Source organism: Poromitra crassiceps, assembly GCF_964638095.1.
Source record: "Poromitra crassiceps genome assembly, chromosome: 16".
Lineage (NCBI taxonomy): Eukaryota > Metazoa > Chordata > Actinopteri > Beryciformes > Melamphaidae > Poromitra > Poromitra crassiceps.
The window spans coordinates 18,283,812-18,309,312 of record NC_139645.1 but is presented as its reverse complement, the minus strand read 5'-3'; the positions used below and the strand labels follow the sequence as shown (position 1 = coordinate 18,309,312).

General features: G+C 47.4%; 2 protein-coding genes and 4 pseudogenes across 6 annotated transcripts in view; 4 read left to right on the top strand and 2 right to left on the bottom strand.

Annotated features, from left to right (window-relative positions):
• Window positions 1-1,444: 1,444 nt before the first annotated feature.
• On the bottom strand, window positions 1,445-4,672 carry LOC310791485 (structural maintenance of chromosomes protein 5 pseudogene; annotated as a pseudogene). The gene has a single exon. The product of its transcript is annotated as a structural maintenance of chromosomes protein 5 pseudogene (transcript).
• A 271-nt stretch (window positions 4,673-4,943) lies between these two features.
• On the top strand, window positions 4,944-9,779 carry LOC310791484 (E3 ubiquitin-protein ligase TRIP12 pseudogene; annotated as a pseudogene). Its single transcript has one exon. The product of its transcript is annotated as an E3 ubiquitin-protein ligase TRIP12 pseudogene (transcript).
• Window positions 9,780-13,510: 3,731 nt separating this feature from the next.
• Window positions 13,511-14,380, top strand: LOC310791298 (cilia- and flagella-associated protein 298 pseudogene; annotated as a pseudogene). The gene has a single exon. The product of its transcript is annotated as a cilia- and flagella-associated protein 298 pseudogene (transcript).
• A 1,144-nt stretch (window positions 14,381-15,524) lies between these two features.
• On the top strand, window positions 15,525-16,415 carry LOC310791483 (serine/threonine/tyrosine-interacting-like protein 1 pseudogene; annotated as a pseudogene). The gene has a single exon. The product of its transcript is annotated as a serine/threonine/tyrosine-interacting-like protein 1 pseudogene (transcript).
• A 2,151-nt stretch (window positions 16,416-18,566) lies between these two features.
• On the top strand, window positions 18,567-19,550 carry LOC310790891 (putative endonuclease 4; the record flags this gene model as incomplete). Its single annotated transcript, XM_083652599.1, has 1 exon — window positions 18,567-19,550. The coding sequence occupies one exon, from the start codon at window positions 18,567-18,569 to the stop codon at window positions 19,548-19,550; it is 984 nt and encodes a 327-aa protein (XP_083508725.1).
• Window positions 19,551-25,409: 5,859 nt separating this feature from the next.
• Window positions 25,410-25,501, bottom strand: part of LOC310790962 (H-2 class II histocompatibility antigen, E-S beta chain-like) — a 5,892-nt gene continuing 5,800 nt past the window's right edge. The window contains exon 6 of the mRNA XM_083652677.1: window positions 25,410-25,501. This exon is cut by the window's right edge and continues 722 nt beyond it. The gene's annotated coding sequence lies outside the window, so the exon portion shown is untranslated.

The window sequence follows — 25,501 nt, the reverse complement described above, 5'->3', positions numbered from 1 at the left end:
CACACACACACGCACACACACACTACTGAACAGCACAGACAGATATGCATAATACACAAAATGACATCACAATAGTAACGTGTGTGTGCTAAACGCAGGGCTATGAGAGGCTATTTAGGCCATAAATCATTCTTACTCTCACGCACCCCGTCATGCACTCACACAATCATATAGATCCAATCATACTCTCTGAGATGCACTATCATAACCTCTATAACAGTGTGTGTGAGGGTATGTTATGATATCGTCTTCAAGCAGGAGATCATAATCATGACGTCAGTCTCAGAGGATTTCCTCAATATTTAGAATATCATCTTTTCCGAATGATCAAGCTTCAGTGATAGTATTTAGTACATGAATTGGCATTGTAGTACCGCCGGTTGACCGCTAGCGAGCACTGCAGGGAAAGACTGACATATAACACATCCGGGGTAACTGTTACGTCTTCCATATTTAGCAGACTGGGGAGAAACGTTAGAGCAGTGTTTGGCAAACTATGGGATGGGACCCAATTTGGGTCGCGGACCAGTCGGGGAATGAGTCGCCAACTGGTCGTCATGGCAACTCATAATAACCATGTTTTTTGTGAGTTTGGCTCCCAGGGAGACACAAAATGTATCTTTTGGGTCCCAAGATGAAAACGTTTGGGAACTCCTGCGTTAGAGAGATAATAGACTGCCACGGAGGCAGCCGACTGTAGCTGATGATAATACACCTGGGATTGTTTGGAACACACGTGGAACGGGGCAAACACACACACACTCAAATCCAGACTGAGGGCACACACACATTCACTGCCCAACGGCATGTGAAGTTTGCATTGCAAACGATCGATAGATAGATAGATAGATAGATAGACAGACAGACAGACAGACAGACAGACAGACAGACAGACAGACAGAGTGGGAGCTCACTTCTATCAAGAGAAAAGGTGGTTTGTTGGCTGAGACTGTTAAAATGTGAAATGGAGTTAACAAGAGGAAGACAAGAGGAAACTTATTTTTCTAAAATTAAAGTACTTTATTTTAAGGTGCACATTTTTCCAAAGCATCGTATGTTATTTTTAAACGCAGCAATGATTTTACTTGAAAAGAGAAAAGATTATCTGAGACGTGTGTGTCTGTACAAGATCTGACAGTAGAAGAAGTTGAGCGTGCTGAACAGACATGAAAATGCTTTGTAACAAACCGAGCCTTTCTTTTATTAAATGTTGTTTAATGAAGATGAGCGTGGAGCACGGTTCATTTTAAGGGTGCAACACAATCACTGAAGTAGCCTAAGTTCAATGGCACTGAATCATAAAGCAAGCTACGTTACAATGTTCCGGACCTTTGCTTGAGGAAGTTTTCTCTAACTGGACCTATTTGAATTTTAATTGAGTCTTAAATTGCCTTAAACTGATTAATAGCTCGAACCCAGGACATCTCCTGCCAGTCCAGTAGGTTCAGGCCTGTCCTTTCCTGTGGTTAATCTGCCTGATGTGAGCATTCACGTCCCACTGGTCGGGGGTAAGGATGTGGTAGCCATTATGGACACACAGGATGGTCATTTCCTCAGCATAGCGTAGATTCTGCAGGAGTTTGGGCGTTATGAAGAAGTACTGGGATGTTGTCTCTTTGCATGCTGTGCGTACCACAATATCAAATACCCGTCTCTCATTTAGAGGATCCATTCCCTGGTTGATCTCATCCACCACTCTGAAGGGGCAGCGGTTGAGCTCCTGCAGGGCCATGAGGTAGAGCATGGTGGAGACACTGCGCTCCCCTCCGCTCTGGTGGTGCGCCGTCAGCTCGTGCAGCTGGGTGTGGCTGTGGAACTTCACGCGGATACGGATCGCGTACTTGTCGTAATCCTCATTCTCATTCTGCAGATCAACCTCTCCGGCACACTGCATGGAGCGGAAGAAATCACTGAATTTATCATTGATCTGATCCACCAGCTTCTTCAGAGGATTAAGCCAGCGCTCCTTAGCCTCTGATATGTTCTGGTGGTAGGCGTTCAGGGCATTCCTCTCGACTTCCAGCTCCTTCTCCAGGTTTTTGATCTCCTGCTCTTTCCTGTTGTACTCGTCAACAACGTTCTCACTGAGGACAGTGAAGCACTCCGCTCTGGACCGCTCCTCATTCAGCATAGCGTCAATATCGTCCTGCGTGTCAGGAAGGTTGCTGAGAGCAGTGTAGAGGTCTGTGGGTATAGTATCTCCAGGGCACATGTTACAGATCTCACAGGCTCTGTTAATCAGGCCTTGGCAAGTTTCCACCACCTGATGCTTCTTCTGTTCCAGCCGGCTCAATATTTGATTCATGGATTTATGTTCATGGGCACGTTCTCTACAATCATTCTCCAGTTTGGTCTTCTTGGCAGTCAGAGCAACAGTCTCCGCAGCCAGGTACACTTTCTCCATGCTCAGCTTGGTTCGCAGCTTCATCTGGGACATGAACTCTGTGACTATATCCACTTTCTGGGAATTGGCAGCTAAGATCTTTTCTTTGGTCTCTTCCTCGATCTCCTTTAGGTCTACACCCCCCTGCTCCATCTGCCTCAGACTGTCCTGCTTGGTGCTGATTTTCTGCTCCAGATGTCTCTTCTTGCCCTTTAGTTCAGAGAGCTGCTTCTTCTCCGCCCGCAACTCATTGTCACGGCGGTCCAGTTCGGCATCACGCTGCTGCAAGGCTCTCATCCCTTCATCAATGTCCCGTAACGTCATCTCCAATGCACTCATCTGCTGCTCCAGCTGGCGTTTCTCCTCCGCGTCCAAAGTGATGGCGAGGAAGTGGGAATTATGCACTGCAGAGTTGCTGGTGCTGATCTTGTTGGAGTAGGACGACCTCTTCACTGTGTACTGCTCCTCTGCTGTGTACAACACCTTGATGTGGGACTCTTGAATCACCCTTTTAATCATGGATTTAGTCTGGTCCGTTCCCACAGGGACATTGTGTACCTTGAGCTGGTGGCACAGGTAACTCATCACCTCATCAGGGGCGTCAAACATCTCTCGCAGGTAGGAGAAGAACCCAAATCGCTTCAGGGACTCGATTGGTCGGGACGCATCCCGGTTAGAACATGACTCCTCCGGAGCAGAGATGGAGTTGACCTTCAAGTTCATCTTGTCACGGACCTCCCTCATAAACATCTCTGTATCGTCTTTCCTCTGGAAGACAAAGGCCCGCAGGTCGTGGAAAGGGATGTGGCTCTCCACATACTTACAAAAGCGATGGTCCTTCACATTAATCACGAGCATCATGGGATCATAGACATTTCCTTTGAAAAGGTATCGGTTCCGCCTAAGCCACTGGAGGGCGGTGTACGTGTCCTTGTGCCGTCTCTTCAGTTTATCCTCTTTCATCCTCATCATGTTGTTCATGTCATCAAGCCTTCTCGTCAACAGTCTGGACTTGTCGTTGTTCCTGTGCAGGTCAACCCTCTCTCCCTCCACCCTAGCCTTCTCCTCCTGGATGCTCCTCAGCTCTACATTGACAGCGTCGATCTGCGGAGTCACATCCTGCTGGTCACCAATGCTGTCAAGCTCCGCCTTCAAGTTGTCAATTATCCATCTGGTGTTGCTGATTCGCTTCTGGTGGTTTTCTTTCTCCATCTGCTTTAGCCTCAGCACCAGTTTAATATCTTCAATCTCTTTGTGTTTTGGGTCCAGTTGGTCCTGTTTTTGTTTACACCTCTGAGAGGCTTCTTTAATGCTGGTAGTCCTCACCTTTATTTGTGCCTCGATAGGCTTCAATTGGTTGTCCATTGCCTGGAGCTTCTTCAGCATGGGTGCCTGGGCCCGTCTTAAGGTGGAGAGCTGCTGCTTGATCTCATCACGGTCCTTGTTCACACTCTCAAGCTGCTGACGGGCCATCTCGTATTCCACCCACGGTTTCTTCTTCTCAAGCAACCCGATCATGTCCATATGCCTCTTATTTTCGTAGTAACGATTCACATCATGTTTGTTTCTCTCATTCCTCTGCTTGGCCTTCTCCAGAACGCTGGCCTTCTCCTTCACTACGTTCTCCAGTTCACGTTCTTGGCTGCACAAGTTCTTGAGCTCGCAGTGGTACTCGTACATCTCTGGTGGTCCCACTGACTTCTCGGTGGCCTCTAGCAGCTCAATTTTGGACATCCTGGCAAACTCGTCCACTTTCTCCTGAGGCAGAAACTGGCAGAGGTTGCCGACTTGGATGTGTAAGGCGTTGACCATTTCCTCCACTGCCTTCTGGCTGGATGGTCTTCCATTTAGCTTCCACACAGACTGGTTGTTCTGCTTGTGGATCTCTCTGTTAATCACCACATTACCACCATTCTTGTACAGTTCAATCTCAATATATCCATTACTGCAGCCGTGCTTCACATAGAGCCCAAGCTTGTCCCCCCTGCCCAGGATAGCAGTCCTGCCAGCCAGACCCAGACATATGGCACACACGATACTGGATTTGCCAGTTCCATTGGGCCCAACAATCATGTTTAGGTTAGGCCCAGGATATATCACAGAGTAGTCGTATGTCAGAAAGTTTTTCATTGTGATGCAAAGTATGGAGCCCTCCACAAAATGGCCCGAGGATTCCTCTCCACCGACACCATCGCAGCGCTGCCTGCTCGTGAACATGCTTGGTACATTATTTTGAGAGCTGCTATTAGCGAAATGACTTGTTCGTTTTCTTTTGCTAGGCTCAGCCATGGTAGGTGAACTCCAGGGGGACACTGACTTCAGTGATGTATATAATGATGTCACCGTTGATGTCACTGATGATGTCACAATGTTTGTGCATAAGTGACAACAGTTTTTCATCTGTTCACTCGACATTGTCATCAGTGATTTATGTCATCACTGTTGACATCATCAGTGATTTATGACATCACCGATGACATCATCAGTGATGTCATACATGTCATACATAATGTCACAATGTACATGCATAAGTTCACTGGACAAGCCGCACAAAGATAAAATGGACGACACTGACAACAACCAGGATGGGGCCAAGTCATCTGCCGCTCGCACCGATGAGGCACCACAAGGTGGTTTAGCTTCAAGCTCAGTTACTGGAGCTGTAGGCATGATCACCTCTGAGGAAAATGAGTCTGATGAATCTGAAATGGGAAGACTGCAAGCCCAGTTGGAGGCCAGGGGTCTCCCTCCAGATCTTTTCGGGCCCCTGGGACCCCACATGCCACAGCTGTTCCACAGCACCATAAGCAGCGGGGCCAGCTCAAATGCCCCGCAGCTGCTGCAGGCCACAGGTGACGAGTCCCAGCTGCTCCAGGTTGCCATGGAGATGTGCCAGCTTCTGGTGATGGGCAATGAGGAGACACTTGGTGGATTCCCCGTCGACAGAGTGGCCGACTCCAACAACAACCAGGATGGGGCCAGGTCATCTCCTGCTTGCACTGATGAGGCACCACAAGGCAGTTCAGCTTCAAGCTCAGTTACTGGAGCTGCCGGCATGACCACCTCTGGAGAATGTGCATCTGGTGACTCTGAAATGGGAAGGCTGCAAGCCCAGTTGGAGGCCAGGGGTTTCCCCCCACATGTTTTCAGGCTCCTGGGACCCCACATGTCACACCTGTTGCACGGGACCATAGGCAGCGGGGCCAGCAAGGCTCAGCAGCTGCTACAGGGCCTGCATGTCACCGGTAACCAGTCCCAGCAGCTCCAGGCTGCCATGGAGATGTGCCAGCTGCTGGTGATGGGCAATGAGGTGACACTTAGTGGATTCCCCGTCAAGAGAGTGGTACCCGCTCTAATCACACTGTTACGAATGGAGCATAACTTTGATATTATGAATCATGCCTCTCGGGCTCTCACATATATGATGGAGGCACTTCCTCGATCCTCTGCTGTGGTGGTCAGTGCCATTCCTGTCTTCCTGGAAAAGCTTAAAATGATCCAGTTCATTGACATAGCAGAGCAGGCACTGACTGCCTTGGAGATGTTGTCAAGGCAACACAGCAAAGCCATTTTGCAGGCTGGTGGGCTTGCTGACTGCCTGCTCTACCTAGAGTTCTTCAGCATCAATGCCCAGAGGAACGCCTTAGCCATTGCAGCCAACTGCTGCCAGAGCATTACTCCAGATGAGTTCCACTTTGTTGTTGATTCTCTGCCATTGCTGACTCAGAGACTCACACACCAGGATAAGAAATCAGTCGAAAACACTTGTCTCTGTTTCGCCAGACTGGTGGACAACTTTCAACATGATGAGAAACTCCTGCAAGAGGTAGTGTCACGCAACCTGTTGACCAACATTCAGCAGCTGCTGGTTGTGACACCTGCTGTGCTCAGCTCGGCAATGTTCATCATGGTGGTGCACATGTTTTCCCTCATGTGCTCCAACTGCCCCTGCCTGGCAGTCCAGCTCATGAAGCAGAACATAGCGGAGACCTTGCGCTTCCTCCTGTGCGGTAGCTGCCAGGAGCAGATTGACCTGGTTCCCTGGAGCCCTCAGGAGCTCTATGAACTGATCTCCCTCATATGTGAGCTGATGCCATGCCTACCTAGAGAGGGCATATTTGCAGTGGATGTCATGCTGAAGAAGGGCCGTGCCCAGACGACAGAAGGAGCCATCTGGCAGTGGAGAGATGACCGGGGACTCTGGAATCCTTACAACCCTATTGTCAGCTGCATCATTGAGACAGCACAAAAGAATGGGGAGGATAAGATCAGCTTTTCTACCCATGGCCATGTCTACATGATTGACTTCAACTCTATGCAGCAGATCAATGAACACACAGGCACGGGACGCGGCATCCAGAGGAAACCCATTCATCTTGCCAATCTCAATACAGGGAGTCACCAGGAGGTGCGACGGGAACATGCACGTACCCAGCTGATGAAGGGGGACCCTGAGCTGGCAAAGTGCTTCATGAAGACCTTGTTTGGGGTCCTGTATCAGGTGCACAGCTCCTCAGCTGGCCCTGCTGTTAGACGCAAGTGCCTTAGAGCCATCCTAAAGATAATTTACTTTGCTGATGCAGAGCTGCTGAAGGATGTGCTTAGGAAACACACTGTCTCCAGTCACATTGCCTCCATGCTATCCTGCCAGGACCTGGAGATTGTAGTGGGTTATCTGCAGATGGCTGAGATCCTCATGCAGAAGCTGCCTGATGTCTTCAGCGTCTATTTCAGAAGAGAAGGTGTGATGCACCAGGTTAAGACCCTTTCAGAGTCTGAGAGCTTCCTCATCACCAGCCCCGCTAAGGCATGCACCAGTAGCACTGCCAGTCTGTGCACAACGACCATCAGCACTGCATTTACTACAGCCTCTACCAATGGCCCTCCTGACCTTGGCTCACCCAGTTATTGTGATATCCTTAAGAGGAAACAGCTACCGAAAAGAGGGTCCAGAAGACCCAAGTTCTCTCCGCCAAGGGATGATGATGAAGTAGACAATCAGGCCAAGAGCCCTAACACTACTCAGTCCCCCAAATCATTCTTCTTGGCCAGTCGCAATCCCAAGACCTCGGTTAAACTGGGGACCCAGACAAACAACACCAACTCAAAGCTCTCACCAATGGGCATGAGTGGCCTGGCAAGGGCATCACCTCCCAACGACTCAATTTCAAACAACGGGGACAAAATCAAGGCCTGGATCAAAGATCAGGCACGTACGTTTGTGGAGCACTACTTTAACTCCGAAAAGGTGGACATCAGCAACCCTGTACTGAATGTACTCCAGAGACTTTGCACAGCCACTGAGCAGCTCAAACTGCAGGTGGACGGTGGTGTGGAGTGTCTTGTGGAGATCTCCAGGATTGTATTACAATCTGATGTCTCATCATTTGAGATCCAGCACAGTGGGCTGGTGAAGCAGCTGCTGCTCTATCTAACCTCCAACACTGAAAGAGACATAATCAGCCGCAATGTGCGGCTCAAGAGGTTCCTTCATGTCTTCTTTGGCTGTCCGCTTCCAGAAAGGGAGCCTGCAGGCCGTCTGGAGCCGTTGGAGAACGGGCCTCTCCTGGGGTTGGTTCACAAGTTGAACAACTGCCTGAGCCAAATAGAGCAGTTCCCACTTAAAGCACTTCACTTCTCCAGTGGCAATGGAGGAGGAAAGAGGAGCAGAGCACAGAGCGCCCCCACCAAAACCTCACCTTGCAATGCCAAGAAACAGGATGAGCTGTGGCATGATGGTGTGTGTCCCACCGTTACCAATCCTCTCGAGACATACCTCATTTCACAACCACCAGACTCCATAACCTTTGACGACCCCTCTTTAGAGGTCAACCTGCTGCTGAGGGTCCTGCACTCCATCAGTAGATACTGGTTCTACTTGTATGAAAATGCTGTGTGTAACGAAATCATCCCCACCAGTGAGTTCATCAACAGTAAGCTGACAGCCAAAGCAAACCGTAAACTGCAAGACCCGGTTGTCATCATGACGGGGAACATCCCTACTTGGCTCATCGAGCTCGGAAAGACCTGTCCATTCTTCTTCCCCTTTCAAACACGGCAGATGCTGTTCTATGTAACTGCCTTTGATCGTGACAGAGCCATGCAGTGCCTACTCGACACCAACCCTGAAATCAACCAATCACTTTCTGAGGACCGCAGAGTTGCACCCCGTCTTGACAGGAAAAAGAGGATGATAAACCGCGAAGAGCTGCTAAAACAGGCTGAGTCTGTGATGCAGGAGCTTGGCAGCTCCAGGGCCATGCTGGAGATCCAGTATGAGAATGAGGTGGGCACAGGCCTGGGCCCTACTCTGGAATTCTATGCTCTGGTGTCCCAGGAGCTTCAGCGGGCCGATCTTGGGCTGTGGAGGGGTGAAGAGGTCATCCTGGCCAACCCTAAAGGAAGCCAAGATGGAACTAAGTACATGTTGAGCTCCAGGGGACTGTTTTCTGTTCCCATCGGCAGGGCAACGAAACCAGCACACATAGCCAAAATCAAAATGAAGTTCTGTTTCTTAGGAAAGTTGATGGCCAAAGCCATTATGGACTTCAGACTGCTGGACCTGCCCCTGGGGCTGCCATTTTACAAGTGGATGCTACAGCAGGAGACATCCATCAGCTCCCATGACCTGGTCAACATTGACCCTGGCATGGCCAAGTCCATCCATCACCTGGAAGACATTGTCCGCCAGAAGAAGAGGCTGGAGCAGGACCAATCACAGACACGGGAGACACTGCAGCAGGCACTGGAGTGCTTGAACATGAACGGCTGTTCAGTGGAGGACCTGGGTTTGGACTTCACCCTACCCGGGTTCCCCAGCATTGAGCTGAAAAAGGGCGGCAAAGACATCCCGGTCACAATCTACAACCTGGAGGAGTACCTCAGGTTGGTGGTGTACTGGACTCTAAATGAAGGAGTGTCCCTGCAGTTTGAGTCATTCAGGGAAGGGTTTGAGTCCGTCTTCTCCCTGCATCACCTGCAGTATTTCTATCCAGAGGAGCTGGACCAGTTGCTGTGTGGCAGTAAATCAGTGATGTGGGACGTCAAAACGCTGATGGAGTGCTGCCGACCAGACCACGGCTACACACATGACAGCCGTGCGGTACGCTTCCTGTTTGAGCTGATGAGCAGCTTCAATGCTGAACAGCAGAGACTCTTCCTGCAGTTCGTCACAGGAAGCCCAAAACTGCCTGTCGGAGGTTTCCGGAGACTGAATCCTCCTCTGGCCATCGTGAGGAAGACATTTGAGTTGACGGAGAACCCGGACGACTTCCTCCCCTCCGTCATGACCTGCGTCAACTACCTGAAGCTGCCCGACTACTCCAGCATAGAGATCATGCGCGAGAAAGTGTTGATTGCGGTGCTCGAGGGCAATCAGTCATTCCACCTTTCCTGATCTCTCCACGTCTCACATTCAAATGCCTTTTCCTCCCCTTGGGCAGATGCTATACCGCTCTATTAACTCCACCACTCCCTTTACGAAGAGTTTCCACCAAAGTGCAGTGCGTCGTCTGAGTGACTGCACTTCCAAATGTTAGATCTATGCACTTGTCTAACGCAGACCATGTTATTTTTTCTGTTGCACTTTTTTGTATAAGATGTCTTACTGTTGGCTAACAGTGCTATCTATCTATGCATATTGATATAAACTACTTGAATAAAGAGCCTTGAACCTCTGGAGTCAGAGGTTGAGCAGAGGAAGAGTATAGCTTAAGGCTGGTACAATATTTCGTCAACTGGCCAAGACAGAGGCCAGGGCTTAGTAACCCTAGAACACTAACGTGATTTAAAGTCACACCATCACTAACGTCGGGTGTATTTCACCCGATGCAATATACCCCATAAAACATACTTCTCATCAAAATATCTTAAAGTACAACAATACATGGCAAATTGAGGTACTCTTCTTTTGTTTTTAAATGTGAAATATCACAAAAAACACAAAAAAGTTTATTATGGCGGACACTATAAAAAATATGTCAAATTCGGGAAAAATGAGGTAATCGTTATAAAAAAATAAAAAAAAAACAGGAGCTCCCGACTTCTCCTTCGGTCCACCCATTCATGGGACTTGTGTGGTGAAAAAAAAAAAATCACCACAATACCATTAACCCTAACCCGAAGATATTTTACCCTCTATCACTAACGTCGGGTGAAAATCACCCGAACACGTAGCCGGTAGAAAAAACCATGAATGGGAGCAGGGAAACAAACCTACATTCAATGACGTCAGTGAGCATCCTGAAGGTACCTAAGGACCCGCCCACCTCAGACAGCAAGCAGCAAGACAATGAAAATCACGTGAATTCAATTGTCCGGGTGAAAATCACCAGACGTTAGTGTTCTAGGGTTAAATACAGTCAAAATTAAGATAGGAGCTGTTATCCTAGTTATCCTAGTACTGCTGAACAGGGGAGAATTTTCCACTGGGGACAGGGGGGACATGTCCCCCCACTTTTCAAAACCTTGATTCTGTCCCCCCCACTTTTTAAACTGAAAAAATCGTGGGTAAACTGAAAAAATCATGCTTAATACGCTACTGTTTGACCAGCCATCATATTATGGCTGAGAATGTTAATTGAGTTGCTAATTATAAGCTATAGGCTACTCGAAAAGATTGCCACGGATTTCCTCGTCTGTAAAAAGTGCCCTCTCCAGACCCTGAATGCATTTCTAATGGCGCTCTGTATGGAAAATCCCCTTTCCAAGCCGTCCCTGAAGGCAGCATTCACAGTATTGTAACAGCAAATTTAACTTTTGTACTAATATTATTCAGTTTGTGGAGTTATTTTTCTGTGACAAGTATCATCTAAATGTTAATTTAAAATGAGATATTCCTCTAAATCTGGCTAAAAACGTTAAAACTTTTTTGCCAGCCCCTGCCCCTCTAACATTCTCTGCACGTCCCTGCTGCTGTATAAAGGGTTAGGTGAAGAGAGGAAGTGAACATGGTAAGCAGTGAACATGGTTGAATTTAAAATAAAGCACACTAATAATAATAATAATAATAATGATAATAATAATTTATACAACCAACGTGATTTCAATATGGCTCTGGCTTTCACATCAGTATTGTTCTATGCCTTGTTCATGTCACCTGCTTTGAGTTGGAGGAGGTGGTGTCTAAAAGGCATGTATTTAGTGATGTGTGTAGTTCTTCATAGATCTAGCCTCTTAATCTTCCCCTCAGAGTGCACCAAATTGATGCATTTTACTTTAAAATGTAAAAAAAAAAACTTCCGGGGGAGCATGCCCCCAGAGCCCCCTAGTGGGTTGACACTCCACATTTGATTGTGTCCTCCCCACTTGTGAAACCAGGTATTCGCCCTTGCTGCTGAATAAGGAAGGGTGTCAATGACAGATAAAGACACAATCATGTATGGTCTTCTTCTAAGAGTACAGTACAGACAGATACAGAAATGCACTTAATAGGACGTTCTAAGGAGTAGTGGTCTCATTGCAGGCTGAGCGATGAGGTCACAGGATATCAGAGAGTGGTGCGACTATGAGGTCATAGATTGGGTCGGAACCAGATAGATGGAGCAGGGCAACTGTGCCATTTGATAGTTTATGGGTGAGTTGGCTAGATAGCTATTTTGCTAGAAGTCTTATAGAAAGTGTTTTGACCTTTTGATAGAATCTCTAGGGGCTAAGTGCATGTTCACACCATACGCCAATCCCACGCTGCAGCCACGTTATAAGACGTTATGTCGCCATTCCGATTCGGATTTGACTGGATCCGATGCTGATTGGCTGAAGGACTGGATACTTCCATTTACTGAAATGACTGTGCACAGCGCAGAGTCCAGACAGATCCACAAAACGAAACAGAATGTGAGGTCACAGATCTGGATTGTTTTAACCAGGCTATAAAGAAATGTCAATTTGAATTAATATAATTTTAATTAATGTGATTATAGCATGTAAAGCATTAATAAGAATGATCATTAATAAGAACTATCATGAGTATAATGTATGCCAAATTTCAGCCTCACTCAGTCACTCCGGTTGCACAAGTACACTTGTGTGAAATTCTTAGGCCAGGAGGCTCTGCAGGACATAAATATAGCAAAACAACTCATGAGAAGTATGAAACATAGCATAAGATAGCAAATCCACAAAGAGCAATAAACATACATACACACATACAAACACACACACACACACACACACACACACACACACACACACACACACACACACACATCATAAGTGTGTGATGAACTGTACGATTAAGGGTTAATTGATTTTCATATGACAGTGAGAGTTAGCTTTAATCACCTCCTAATAGAGTTCATTCAAATCAACTCCATCAGTGCCTCTCTTGACAATTAGCCTCCTCTCTCTCTCTCTCTCTCTCTCTCTCTCTCTCTCTCTCTTTCTCAGGCCGGGGGACAGAAAGTAGGCCAGTCGGCAGTTGGGAGTCACGTTGTGGTCAGGCCGAGGCGGGGGAACGTATCCCTCCTCCCTGCCAGGCCCCCATGCCCTGCCTGTTAAGTCACTTATTAGATGTAACGTGGTGGCCAGAAAGGGAGGGCTTCCCCAACTATTTTTCTTCTTCTTCTAATGGCTTTCCGGCAGACTGGATGCCTTGCGACACATTGCGGCCTCTCACAGAATATTACACAAATTCCAGACTCGGGGGTCTGCCCCCTCCTCCCTTGTGTGTGCATCCTCCCTCCGGCCACCGCACTCTCCAATTCGACCTCCCTGTTCCCGGACTTCTCGGCCCTCGTGCCAGCACGAATGCCAGCATGCCAGCATAAATGACATCATCAGTGAATTACTCACACAAGGCTATAGTTCAGTGATGATGTCACTGATGACATCATCAGTGATGTCATAGGCATTGTGACATCATCAGTGATGTCATAAATTCACACACACACACACAAGGCTACAGTTCAGTGATGATGTCACTGATGACATCACTGTTGATGTATCAGTGATGTCATAAAACAATCAGCGAAAGTCGAAAACAATGATGTGTGGTGACATCATCAGTGATGTCATTCAAGCAATTGTGATGCCATCAGTGATGTCCTAGATCCTTCCTGAAGCTGAAGCTGTAAATAGGACTGATTCGGCACCAATGGTCATCTAAAATTTGCTGAATTTGTTTGTGAAATGGTACAACTGCACCTGAAGCGTGGGAACGAAAGCCAGTTTCTGTTCAGTACAACCGTGGATGTTCCTCTGGACAGCCTGATCCAGCAAATTACACGCATTTACAATGGGAGACTCAAAGTCAAAAGGATATGTTTCGAGATTCCCGAGCTGGCAGACCATGGCATCACACTGCCGGCCAACATGCAGGGGCTGACAGATGAGCAGATCCAGGATCTCAAACTGAAGGATGAGTGGGAAGAGGAGTGTGTGCCCAGTGGAGGAGCAGTGTTCAGGAAGGACGACATCGGGAAGAGGAACGGACACGCTCCGAATGACAAGATGAAAGCGGTGCTGATGAGAACGGTGGAAGAATCAAAGGCTTTGATCTCAATGAAACAAGTTGAGGCCAATGTTTGTGTCACCATGGAGCTAGTGAAGGAGGCCTTGGACCAGCTGAGGGGGGCGGTCATGATCGTCTACCCCATGGGGCTGCCTCCTCACGACCCAATCAGGATGGAGTTTGAGAACCAGGGCCTTCACTCACAGGCTTCTTCTCCGCAGGTGATCACAGAGGATGAGTGCCAGCTATGGTGGGCTGCCAAGGAGATGCAGAGGGGGAAGAAACTGCAGGACTACATCGGCAAGAACGAGAAGACCAAGCTAGTCGTCAAAATCCAAAAGCGAGGCCAGGGGGCGCCAGCGAGAGAGCCTCTGGTCACTGAGGAGCAGCAGAAACAAATGATGCTGCATGCCTACAGAAGACAAGAGGAGCTCAAGAAACTGGACGAGGCAGATGATGACAGCCACCTGGACTCAGAGTGGTCAGACAGACAGGCCTTCAAAAGACAGTTTCAGGGCCTCTCCAACATCAAATGGGGGCCACGATAGAGACCAAAAACCCTGGCGTGTTCATATGCAGCTAACTATCTACTGTATGCCTTTTCCCCATAAATTGCTGTTTCAAAGTGTTTTGGAAGGTTCCTCTCAATAACTCTGAATCTGTAAAACTGTTACACTGCTGTTAGTTTGCCGTCTTAAGGCCCAATTATACTCTACGTTAAAGACGGGACGGAGATGGACAGAGCCTTCTGTCTGTACTCTGCGTTCATTTCGTGTGTTTTCTGTCCGTCATCTGAAAGCTTACGGATACGCATGAAACGGAGCAAAACCACACACACACTCACTGTCTACTGCCCACTCGTGAATGTATTATGCTTAACATGATACCAACGTGAAAGACGCATGGAAGTATGTGGGCAGTGACGATGATAACGTTTGAAACGGACGCATCTATTTACGTATGAAATGGAGTATAAATTAGCCATTATGGGGTTCACACACCAGAACTAGAAAGGACTAGCGATGAGCGCCCACTGTTCTGTCGCCTCATATCGCATTTTGTCGGGCTGAAATTTGCACTTGAGCACACAGAAAAGACTACAGCCGACGACGGTCAACTAGCACGTACGTATCCACAGAAATACAAACCAGATACATGAAACAAAGCTGCGTTTACCTAGATGCAAGGTGCATCGATCTGCATCGCCGCGGCCGTAGTAGGTCTTCTTTGTCACTCGATACTTACACTTACTTACTCTAACTTCCTTACTTACTAACTTCATGATATTCACTGGAAAGAAAATATTGTAGTAATAGTGCCAAAATCATAGTCAATGGGAATGAACTCCCTCAGGTCTCATCTACTAGATTTCTCAGAATTCTGATTGATGAGAAATTGAATTTTAGGGGGAAAAAACACATTACTGATGACATCACTGATGATGTCATCTGGCTGCCTGACAATTGTCAAGAAGCTGGCTGCCCGGGATGACACCGAACGGGGTGTGCAGTTTGTTAGCTTCACATGGCACACACAGGGGCTCATGACATCAATGACATCACTCATTGATTACATCATCACCTGTGATATCACAATTGCTTGGGTGACATCACTGATTGCATCATCACTGAGTATTCAGGTTGTATTTATTTAAGTAGACGCGCAGTGGATTCGCGTTCCGGGCCTTCTGCAATGGCTGAAATCATTCTGTGTGAAGCATGTGAACTGTACAACATCCTCAACCAGTACCGCCGTGTGCCCAGGCTGGCAGAGCTCAACTACCTCTATTTGGTCGATACGCGTTCCGCGCAGAATTATTTCGAGGGGGGCCATATCGTAACAGCTAGACACGTGAAGACGGGTCCAGATTGTAAATGGGTCATAACATGGGGAGTGGACGTTGACACCATGCGGTACATCGTGGTGTATGACTGGGAAACGAACTCTCTGCAAGGGGACGGTGCAGCCGTCTCTTGTGCCCAAACCCTGGCTAAAGCCAGCCTCTATCCCGTCCGCATATTGAAAGGAGGCTACCAGAAGTTCGCCACCCTGTACTCTTTCTTAACCACCGTGGAAATCATGTGCACCATCATGCATCTGGAAACCCTCCAGATGTACCCGGTGGAGGTCATCGCAGGTCTGCTCTATATGGGCGACCACGAGCAAGCCAACAATCGCGAATTCCGCGAGACCATGAAAATTACCACTGTGGTCAACATCTCACAGAGCAGCAGTGTGGAGTTTGAAAAGGGGACGCGGGACATCCTTAACATACCGGTCGCCGACTCGGTGACGTCCGACTTGTACTCGAGCTTTGAGACGCTTTGCGATTTTATCGGTTCCCATGTGAACGTGGGTTCTCGCGTGCTGGTGTGTTCCCCTCATGGCATAAGCCGCTGTAGTGCTGGCAGCATGGCCTTCCTGATGCACCACCTGAAGCACACGCTGCAGGAGGCCTGGGAGCACCTGGTGAAATGTAAAGGCAACATGAGGCCTAACAGAGGCTTTGTGCAGCAGCTCTCAGACTGGGAGCTTCACACGCTGGGACAGAGGCTGACCCATGTTTCTGAGCCTTCTTTTTAAACCCACAGCAGGATCGACGTCAATATTGTGATGTCATCGGTGAATATGTCATGATGAAGATGTCGTCGGCGACCTGGACATTTTCTTTTGGCAACCTGACCTCTTTCTTTCTTTCTTTCAGACAGACATACAGATGGGAAATACAGACATACGGCATACCCTCTTAAAGTTGCCCCGGGCCCTAGTGGCCACGGCATAAAATAGATGGCATCATCACTGAGTGATTGATTGATTGATTGATTGATTGATTTAGGTGTCATGCAGACAAATAAATCAAAAACCTAAAGACACATTGCACACACATGCACATAAAATACAACAATACAACATCGCTATGGTACATTTAAAATAACACAAGTCGCAACTCAACAACAATACAGATCAATACAGCACTTTGTCTTTGCTCTGTGAGGAAGGTTCCTTTTTTAAAACACAGCTCAAGTTTGTCATAATCATCCAACTCAAAAAAGTCAACATAAATAGAGGACATTTTACTAGTACGTCCCTTGCGTCATAAGCAGTACAATAGAATTTTCAGGTAATTCACATAGTAAACAGTCTATCTTCTTCAGGGGTAGCATTAAACCTACCAGTCTCTAGTGCTAAGGGAGTTTGAGAATGTAACTGAGCACACAGACATCTTTTCCGTCTGTTCAAATCAAACTTCACATAGGGTTCTCTTTCTTTTATGAGACGATAGGTTCCTAGTTTTGGTTTATACCATAAGTCAACAGACCATTTATCTTTATACAAAATAAACATATTACTCATAGTCTCTCGGATGTCACAAAGTAACCTGCTATGACATTACATTACATTACATTACGTCATTTGGCAGACGCTTTTATCCAAAGCGACTTACAATAACACATTTTTCTCAGCAATAGAGCAATCAACTCTGGAGCACAGTCTATGACAACTACAAATTCTGAAGGAACAGTGGTACAAGTTTAGTTTAGGTTAGTAGTAGTTTTTTTTTTTTTTTTTTTAGAAAGAGAGAGAAAGAAGTTAGATCAAGAAGGGCCCAGATGGAGCCTGAAAGATAAATGACAAATCGTTCGAACTTTGAATAAAATAGGGGTTTCAATTCATTTGTCCAGGGATGTCCATGGGCAATGTCCCAATTAAATATATTTTTAGTGAGCCTCTGGCCAGACATTCTCACCAGTCTATTCCAAAGTCCAAGCATTTGGCCTTTGTGTCTGATGCTTGGGGATTCCCATCCCATATCACTAATGGCCAGAATTGAAGTGAGTTTATGAACTCAGAAAATATGAAAACCCAGATTACCTTTGTTTTGTACAGAACCCAGTGTTCTGCCCGCTGATTGAGCTACTACCTCCCTGTTATGATGTCACACCAAATGTCTATGCATGGACTAAACACTGACATCATCAGTGATGTTGCATAAACACAGTGAGATCACGTGTGAACACAGTCCTGACACACCACACACAGCCCTTTCACAATAAAAGTAGTGAGGTAGCGGTAACTGTAGACTGAATGATGTCACTCGAGCAATTGTGATGTCATCAGTGATGATATCATCAGTGATGTCACTCGAGCAGTCATGCCCTCTTATAGATGTCTTGGCTCCTACCCTGAGGACAAAATTTTCCATCATCAGAGATCAGATACCACAACATTGATGATGAAATAAGTCCTCGTCAACTCATGGACGACGACGTCATCGCTCTGGCCACCACTCGACGATTGTGGGACATGGCAATCAGTGGTCATCAGTGATGTCACTCCATCAGTGATGTCACAATGTCTATGACCTCAGTTGTGAAGTCATCAATGATGTCACTTGAGCCAACAGTGATGTCACAATGTCTCACCTGAGTTGGTTGATGGTCTGCCATTTTGCTGCTCAGCATCCAATGGCCAGCCTGTGGCAGCTGTGTGGAAGCTCTATGACTGGCTCACTGATGTCAGTTGGGATGTAAAAGACGCTTTTTGGCCTTCCTAAACTTTTGAGATTCAGGCTTAGCACATCTGTGTGTGCTTTTCTAGCTTAACCGCCCTCACTTCGAACTGTCATAGACACATTTCCAAGACATTTGCAAGACAGAACCAGAAGGGACTCTGTCAGGAATTTGCAGATCCATAATTCTTGCCTGACGTTGAATACGTTTTTGTCTTGGTAGCATGGGTCCAATAAAGAGAGCAGGAAAGAAAAGGAAAACCGAGGAGGCACTGGAAGGAGACAAGGAAGGACAGGAGGAAGGGAAGGGTGCAAAGAAGAGAAGGGAGCGTGGGAGGAAACAGCGAGCAAATAAGAAATACATTGGGGCTCATGTTGGCATTCAAGGTGGGATATGGAAAGCGGTGACCGCCTGCACGGAGATCGGTGGCCGGAGTTTTGCCTTGTTCCTCGGGTCCCAGCGGTCCTGGAAGAGGCCCGGCCTGGACCCAACAGCCGCCACCAAGTTCCAGGAGCAGTGCGTCCTGCAGGGGTTCCACCCGGCTCACATCCTGCCCCACGGCTCCTACCTGATGAACTGCGGATCTCCCAAAGAGGATGTGTTTGAGAAGAGCCAGGCCATGCTGGTGGACGAGCTGACCCGCTGCAGCGCCCTGGGCCTCACGCTCTACAACTTCCACCCCGGCTCCTCGCTGGGCACCATCACCACCCAGCAGTGTGTGGACAAGATAGCCGCCGCCATCAACCACGCTCACCAGCACACGCCTGCTGTGGTCACCGTGTTGGAGAACATGAGCGGCCAGGGCAACACGCTGGGTGGTAAGTTCTCTGAGCTGCGGAGCATCATAGACAAGGTGAGAGACCAGAGCAGAGTGGGCGTGTGTCTGGATACCTGCCACGCCTTCTCAGCGGGCTACGACCTGGCTGCAGAGGGCGGAGTGAAGGCCATGCTGGATGAGTTTGATCAGGAAGTGGGGATCCACTATCTCAGAGCCATGCATCTGAACGACTCCAAAGGCAAACTGGGCTGCCACCTCGACCGGCACGAAGACATCGGGAAAGGTCACATCGGAATCTCGGCTTTCCGGGACGTCGTCAACGAGCCGAGGCTGGACGACATCCCTCTGATCCTGGAGACGCCCGGACGGGCAGGATTCGAGTACGCCGAGCAGATCAAGCTTCTGTATTCTCTCTGTGAAAACAAATAGGCTACACTTACTACTATGGAGTGGGATGACATCACAATGGGGTGTATGATGTCACACTCGACATCGCATAGCTGGTCGCAGCAATTGCGAATTCACTTGTTTGAGTGACCCCCCTCCCCCACAACAGGATCCATGGTAAAGTAAATGGATTTATATAGCGCTTTTATCCAAAGCAAAGCGCTTTATAATCAGTAAGTACATTCACCCATTCATACACTGATGGTGGCAAGCTGCCACGCTCAGTATCTTGCCCAAGGACACTTCGACATGCAGACTGGAGGACCCGGGAATCGAACCACCGACCTCTTTCATCCAAGGTGGTTAGTGACAACCCGCTCTACCTCCTGAGCTACAGCCACCCCATGCCAGACCCCTGCAAAGTGTCAGCTCTCCAATTATATTAGTAAGGAATGATTATTGATGCATGCCGGATGCTGGAGAGGTTGTGGTGTGTGTTGGCATTGGTAGACAGGCATGTCTGTGATTAGCTCAATCTATTATGGCCGACAGGATTCGCCAGGTACACAGCCATAGTTTTAGATCACTCCACTCCGGTAAGACCGCTGATTCATTTGGAAAACATTTGGAAATAAACGGGAATCAAAGGAAACGTAGTTGTTTGGAATTATTTAACTAATCACATCGCCGTTGTGAGAGGCAAGGCAACTCTTACTATTTCTTTACTGGAAAATGATTTTGCTCTGCCTCTCTCCACCTATACAACACAGAGGGTGTGTGCGTTTGTAAATAGCCACCCAGAGTGCCAGAGCGCCCTCTGGCACAAATCGGACCGTAAGTTGCGAGCGCTGTTGGAACACAGCGAACAGCCCGGAGTTGCTGCCACTAGGGCCCGAGGTGATCGCCTGTCCAGCAGAAATGCTCACAAGTCAATTTTTTGCAAGTCCAAGTCAAGTCTCAAGTCTTTGGTCACAAGTCCAAGTCAAGTCTCAAGTCTCTTATGGAAGAGCATTCTATCATTTGCTGCATGCCATCCAGTCTGCTTAGAACACTGCAGAGCTAAACGAAGGAATTCAAAGCAGGTTAGTCAAGTCAAGTCAAGTTTATTTGTATAGCACATTTCATACACAGAGGCAATTCAAAGTGCTTCACATAAAATGGTTGACAGGAAAATAAAAGAATAAAAGAAGAGAATAAAATGGACATTTAAAAGCATCACAACAAAACTTTAAAAAAAGAGTATAAAAAGTGCATTAAGCAACAGGCGCAGGTTGCTACTGTTTTATCCTCACGCATGTATCTAGGCTATTAGCATACAGCATCAGCATTGATTTAGATGACTTTAGTACACATTTCATTAATGTTAATCCAAGATTAAGTCCAAGTCAAGTCTGAAGTCTTTGAGGACGAGTCTCAAGTCAAGTTTCAAATCACTGTTTGTGCAACTTAAGTCCGACTCAAGTCCAAGTCTCAAGTCCAAGTCCCCATCTCTGCTGTCCAGTGAGTGTGAGCGTGTCTGCACCCATCTGTGTACGTGCCCATTTAGGCTCAATGGGCGTGGTCATCAACTTGTGATTGGCTGTCTGTCATGGTGGAACTGCTTTGTGATTGGCTGTCGGTCATGGTGAAACTGCTTTGGCTGACTAGTCTCATAAGGGCGTGGCAGTGGCGAAACAGATACAGGAAGTGGCTGGAAGTTGAGCTGTCTCTGATTGGTGGGGATAAACTCACAGAACAGGGCAGAAAGACTAATGAGGGAACATGCATGGGCAACAGGTTTGGAACAGTCATGCATGGACATCTCTCTCTCTCTCACTCTCTCACACTCTCTCTATCTCTCTCTCACTCTCTCTCTCTCTCTCTTTGTAGAGAGAGCAGATAAATGCAATGAGTGTTATGGCCTAATCTCTGAAAGAAATACAAAAAACAAGAAAGTAAACTCCCATTAGAGAGTCAGTTGGAGAGTCAGTTGGAGAGATATGGCAAAAGAAGAAGAAGCTCTTCTTGTGGCGAGAGGTTCTGGTCTTGACAGACCTCAGTCTCTTGCCGAGAAGGAGTATTTTAAAGAGGGATCTACCCGCTTATTAAAGCTGACGAGACGGTAAACACTCCTGACATGTTGTGCTCTGGTATTTGCTTTCTTGAAACACAAACAGATGCAGAGACCGCCCGGCGCACCCTCAGTTTAACTGAGGAACCTGGCGGGCGAGCGAGGCAGGGTTACTGAGGAACGCGGTGAGCGAGCGACGCAGGGAGAGAGTGTGGGGAGTCTGCTGATGCTGCATGACACCGCGCCGAGCGCAATTATATGAGAGGCAGAAATGAGTCAGTCTGTCTCACGGACGGTACACAGTCACACTAAAAGTTAGGTGGACTTTTGCTGAACCTGAACGGCGCAGATGAAACGGAAAAAAAGTTTTTCCTTCACAAGTTTCAGACTGTGGGAGTGAGAGAGGAGCGTGATGAGAGACCGCTATATATTTATATGAGCCAGCCGTGGAGATTAAGAGCTTCGCCTGTAGTGCCACTTTGGGCCACCTGGGGCGGCGCAGCACTTTGATGAGCGCCAGGGCAACCCCTTCTCACTGGTAACTCGTCAAATAGACTCATTTCACAGCGACCGTCTTTGAGGTGGGAGAGCAGGAAGTAAAGCAGGTGTAACCAATACCGTTACTAATGATGGCTCCATGTTCCAGTGCCCTCATTCATGTTATTGGTTACACCTGCTTTACGTCCCGCTTTACCACCTCAAGACGGTTGCTGTGAAAAGGGCCTATAAAGTTTCATTTGGTCAGGAACCCTTGTAGCCACTTTTTTAACACACTGGGTATCCAGCTTGTGTGTGTGCGTGTGTGTGTGTGTGTGTGTGTGTGTGTGTGTGTGCGTGTGTGTGTGTGTGTGTGTGTGTGTGTGTGTGCATGTGTGTGTGTGTGTGTGTGTGTGTGTGCGTGTGTGTGTGTGCGTACGCGTGTGTCACCAGTTGTAATCTCTCCTCTGACTAGACCCCTTCCATTTGAAGGAAAGATCCACCCTAAACAGTTTAGTTTTTGTTGTTGTTGTTGATGATGTACCTTGTTTTCCTGGGTGCATTTAGTAGTTTGTTGTATTTGTCTTCTTGGTGGATAACCGCCGGCCAATGGTAGATAAGGTCACCTCCAGATGTCCCCAGCAGCTCCAGTGTTTCAGGATGTAAAACATCTTTGGTGAAGGTCAGGTTTTGGTGACGGTCCCTCAGACTCAAAGAGTGACGGCTTCTTTCTAGAGCAGTGGTACTCAACCTTGCCCTACTCAGAAGCCACACCGACAAAAAAAAAAAGCTTTGCAAGAGTCACAATCCCCAAAAAGTCCCATTCCTCCCATTATTTTATTCGATTTTTGTTTATTAATTTATTTTAAGTAGGACTTAAAAGAGCCACAACTACCCATAAAGGAGCCGCATGTGGCTCTAGAGCCTCGGGTTGAGTATCACTGTTGTAGAGCCTCCATTTTGCACCTTCCCTTTTGCCCTCTGAAGGATAAGTGCCCTTTGTGCAAAACACATCTGCGGCCAACATGACTGTGTTTCAGAGGCTTCACCAGACCTATTTTTAAAGCTACAGTAAAGATACTGATATCGTCCGAAACTAGAATGCCTAATGCATCCATTGGTACGAGCCATGTTTTGCTAGCTTGTTGCGAAGGGGGGTAAATAACGCTAAAAATATTGGCGAGGGAAAAACTGGCATGGCAATTTTCAAAGAGGCCCCTTGATCTCTTACCTCAAGATATCTGAATGAGAATGGGTTCTATGGGTAGCCTACTGGTGCATGCTCCCTAGTCCGATACCTCACGAGTCCGACACCTCACGAGTCCGAAAAAAGAGACATTGGACAGGGGATCATGTCTATGTTCCCCGGCTTCTATGTTCCCCGGGTTCTATATTCCCCGTTTTTCACTAACCCTAAACCTAACCTCCCCCAGACCCTAACCCAAAACCTAACCTCTCCCACCCCCACGCCTAAACCTAACCTCCCCCAGACCCTAACCCAAAACCATGAGGTGTCGTCGGACTCGTGAGGTATCGGACTAGGGAGCAGTCCCCAGCCTACTAGTGATGCGCGGGCCACCCAGAACCCGCCGGGTCCCACGGGCTGGCCCGCCCTGCAGGTGGTCTGGGTTGGCAAATTAGGAAGGCGGGTGCGGGTGGGACAGGCTCAGAACGTGACAAAGCAACATTAATAAATAACTTAGAGTTGGAGCAGTGAAACACGCAGACTGACCCTTTATTAAAGACGTGAACTCTCTCTCACACACGTACACACAGTCAGACAGACAAGGCGAGTCTGAAGCCGACTGCACCTGCTGCACTATAGGCCTACTATAGCCGACATGGTGGAGTAAAGAAATGCTTCAAATGAGGTAGCCTATGTGCCCTCAAAACAAACATTTTGGAAGGATTATTCGCTGTAATTATGTGTCCATAAAACTAATGCCACCGCAGATTTTCTGTGGACCCGAATGTGATATATTTGTCAACTTTACTTCAACGTGACCAATTGAGAGCGCATAAGGTAATAAAAAGAAATTGGAAAGAATAAGAACTGTTTCTGTAGCCTACCTCTACACCACACACATACTGTATGACTGTTTTGGTCATGGGTTTCATACACTTTCTCTCATAAAATAATATGGTCTGATGAAGGTCTAAGAGACGCAGGGCCCTTCGTACAGGCGATATCCCCTATTAGCGCTTGCGCACCTGTTTGTGCGTGCCTTAAAGCACGGAAGATTGCTGTCCAGGTGTTATGCCGAGTATTGCACCCCCGCCAGGCAGCAGCAAAACGCATCCCCACCTCACGGGAACATATTGTAATGATTTATACAGAAACATAACTGTTTAAAAATGATATAATTGTTTGGGTAGACGTGACCCCCCTGTTTTTAAGTTAAAACAGCCCCAAAATATGGTGGCGAATGGCGATGCATGGTGGTGCGGGGAAGGATAAAGCTTCTGGCATACTCTTCGCGCACGCGCTGGAGGCGGGGCTCCACGGAGGGCGCGCGCACTCTGCGCGGGCCAAAACAGAACATAGTGAGTGCGCAGCTCGCTCCTCCTGTGGAAGCTCCAGGGGAAAATGGCGGCGATCAGTGCCAGGCAGTCTGAATGAAATTGAATGTAACGTTCCCAATTCTATATATTAAATTCTAAAAAACGACCCTCAACATTTGGGAAGGCTAAGCCACACAACTAGTTCGTTGTAATCGAACATCATGCTTTTAGGCGACTTTACGACGGTGAGGACTCGATCACAGCAGATATCCACTGATAGCCTACCACGGAGATCTCACAGGCACAGGCAGCAAAACCCGACACGCTGATAGAAAAATATCCATGGACGCGCCGCGCTGCGCTCAGGCCTCGCCCCCCGACACGCCCCGTGCGATGACGTGATAATCGCTGCGTGCCCTATGCGCTTGGCTGGGCGCGAAGAGATCGGCTGTGTGCACTACTAGGCGCATACTACGCAGGACAAGGATAAAACTACGTGTTAACACGTCTTGGCACTTTTTAATGTGTCAGTGTCATATAAAAGACATTGAAAATATGATTTTATTTAAAAGAGACAGTTTAATAAAGAATAAGCTTAACTTGTTGTTCAATGTGTTTTATAAAATAAAATGCTTAATTTTTGGGGGGATATGTGCTGATGAGTTCATCATCAATGATGGACTGTATATGGACAGAACTTCATAATCATAATACATATATATACATATATATATGGTGATATATACATATGTCACTAAATATGTAACGATGTCATGTGAGACTTTTCCATGGATCATTAATGTGATGCTGACATGTTTCTGAAAACACAAACATGAGGAGAGTCTCCGCTAAAATAACAAAGTGACAGAGAGTGTTTATCAAAGCTTTATTGTAGGAAAAGATATCTCACTCCAGTAGAAATATAAGAATCTAACACTCAGAAAACCAAAATATTGCAGCAGCT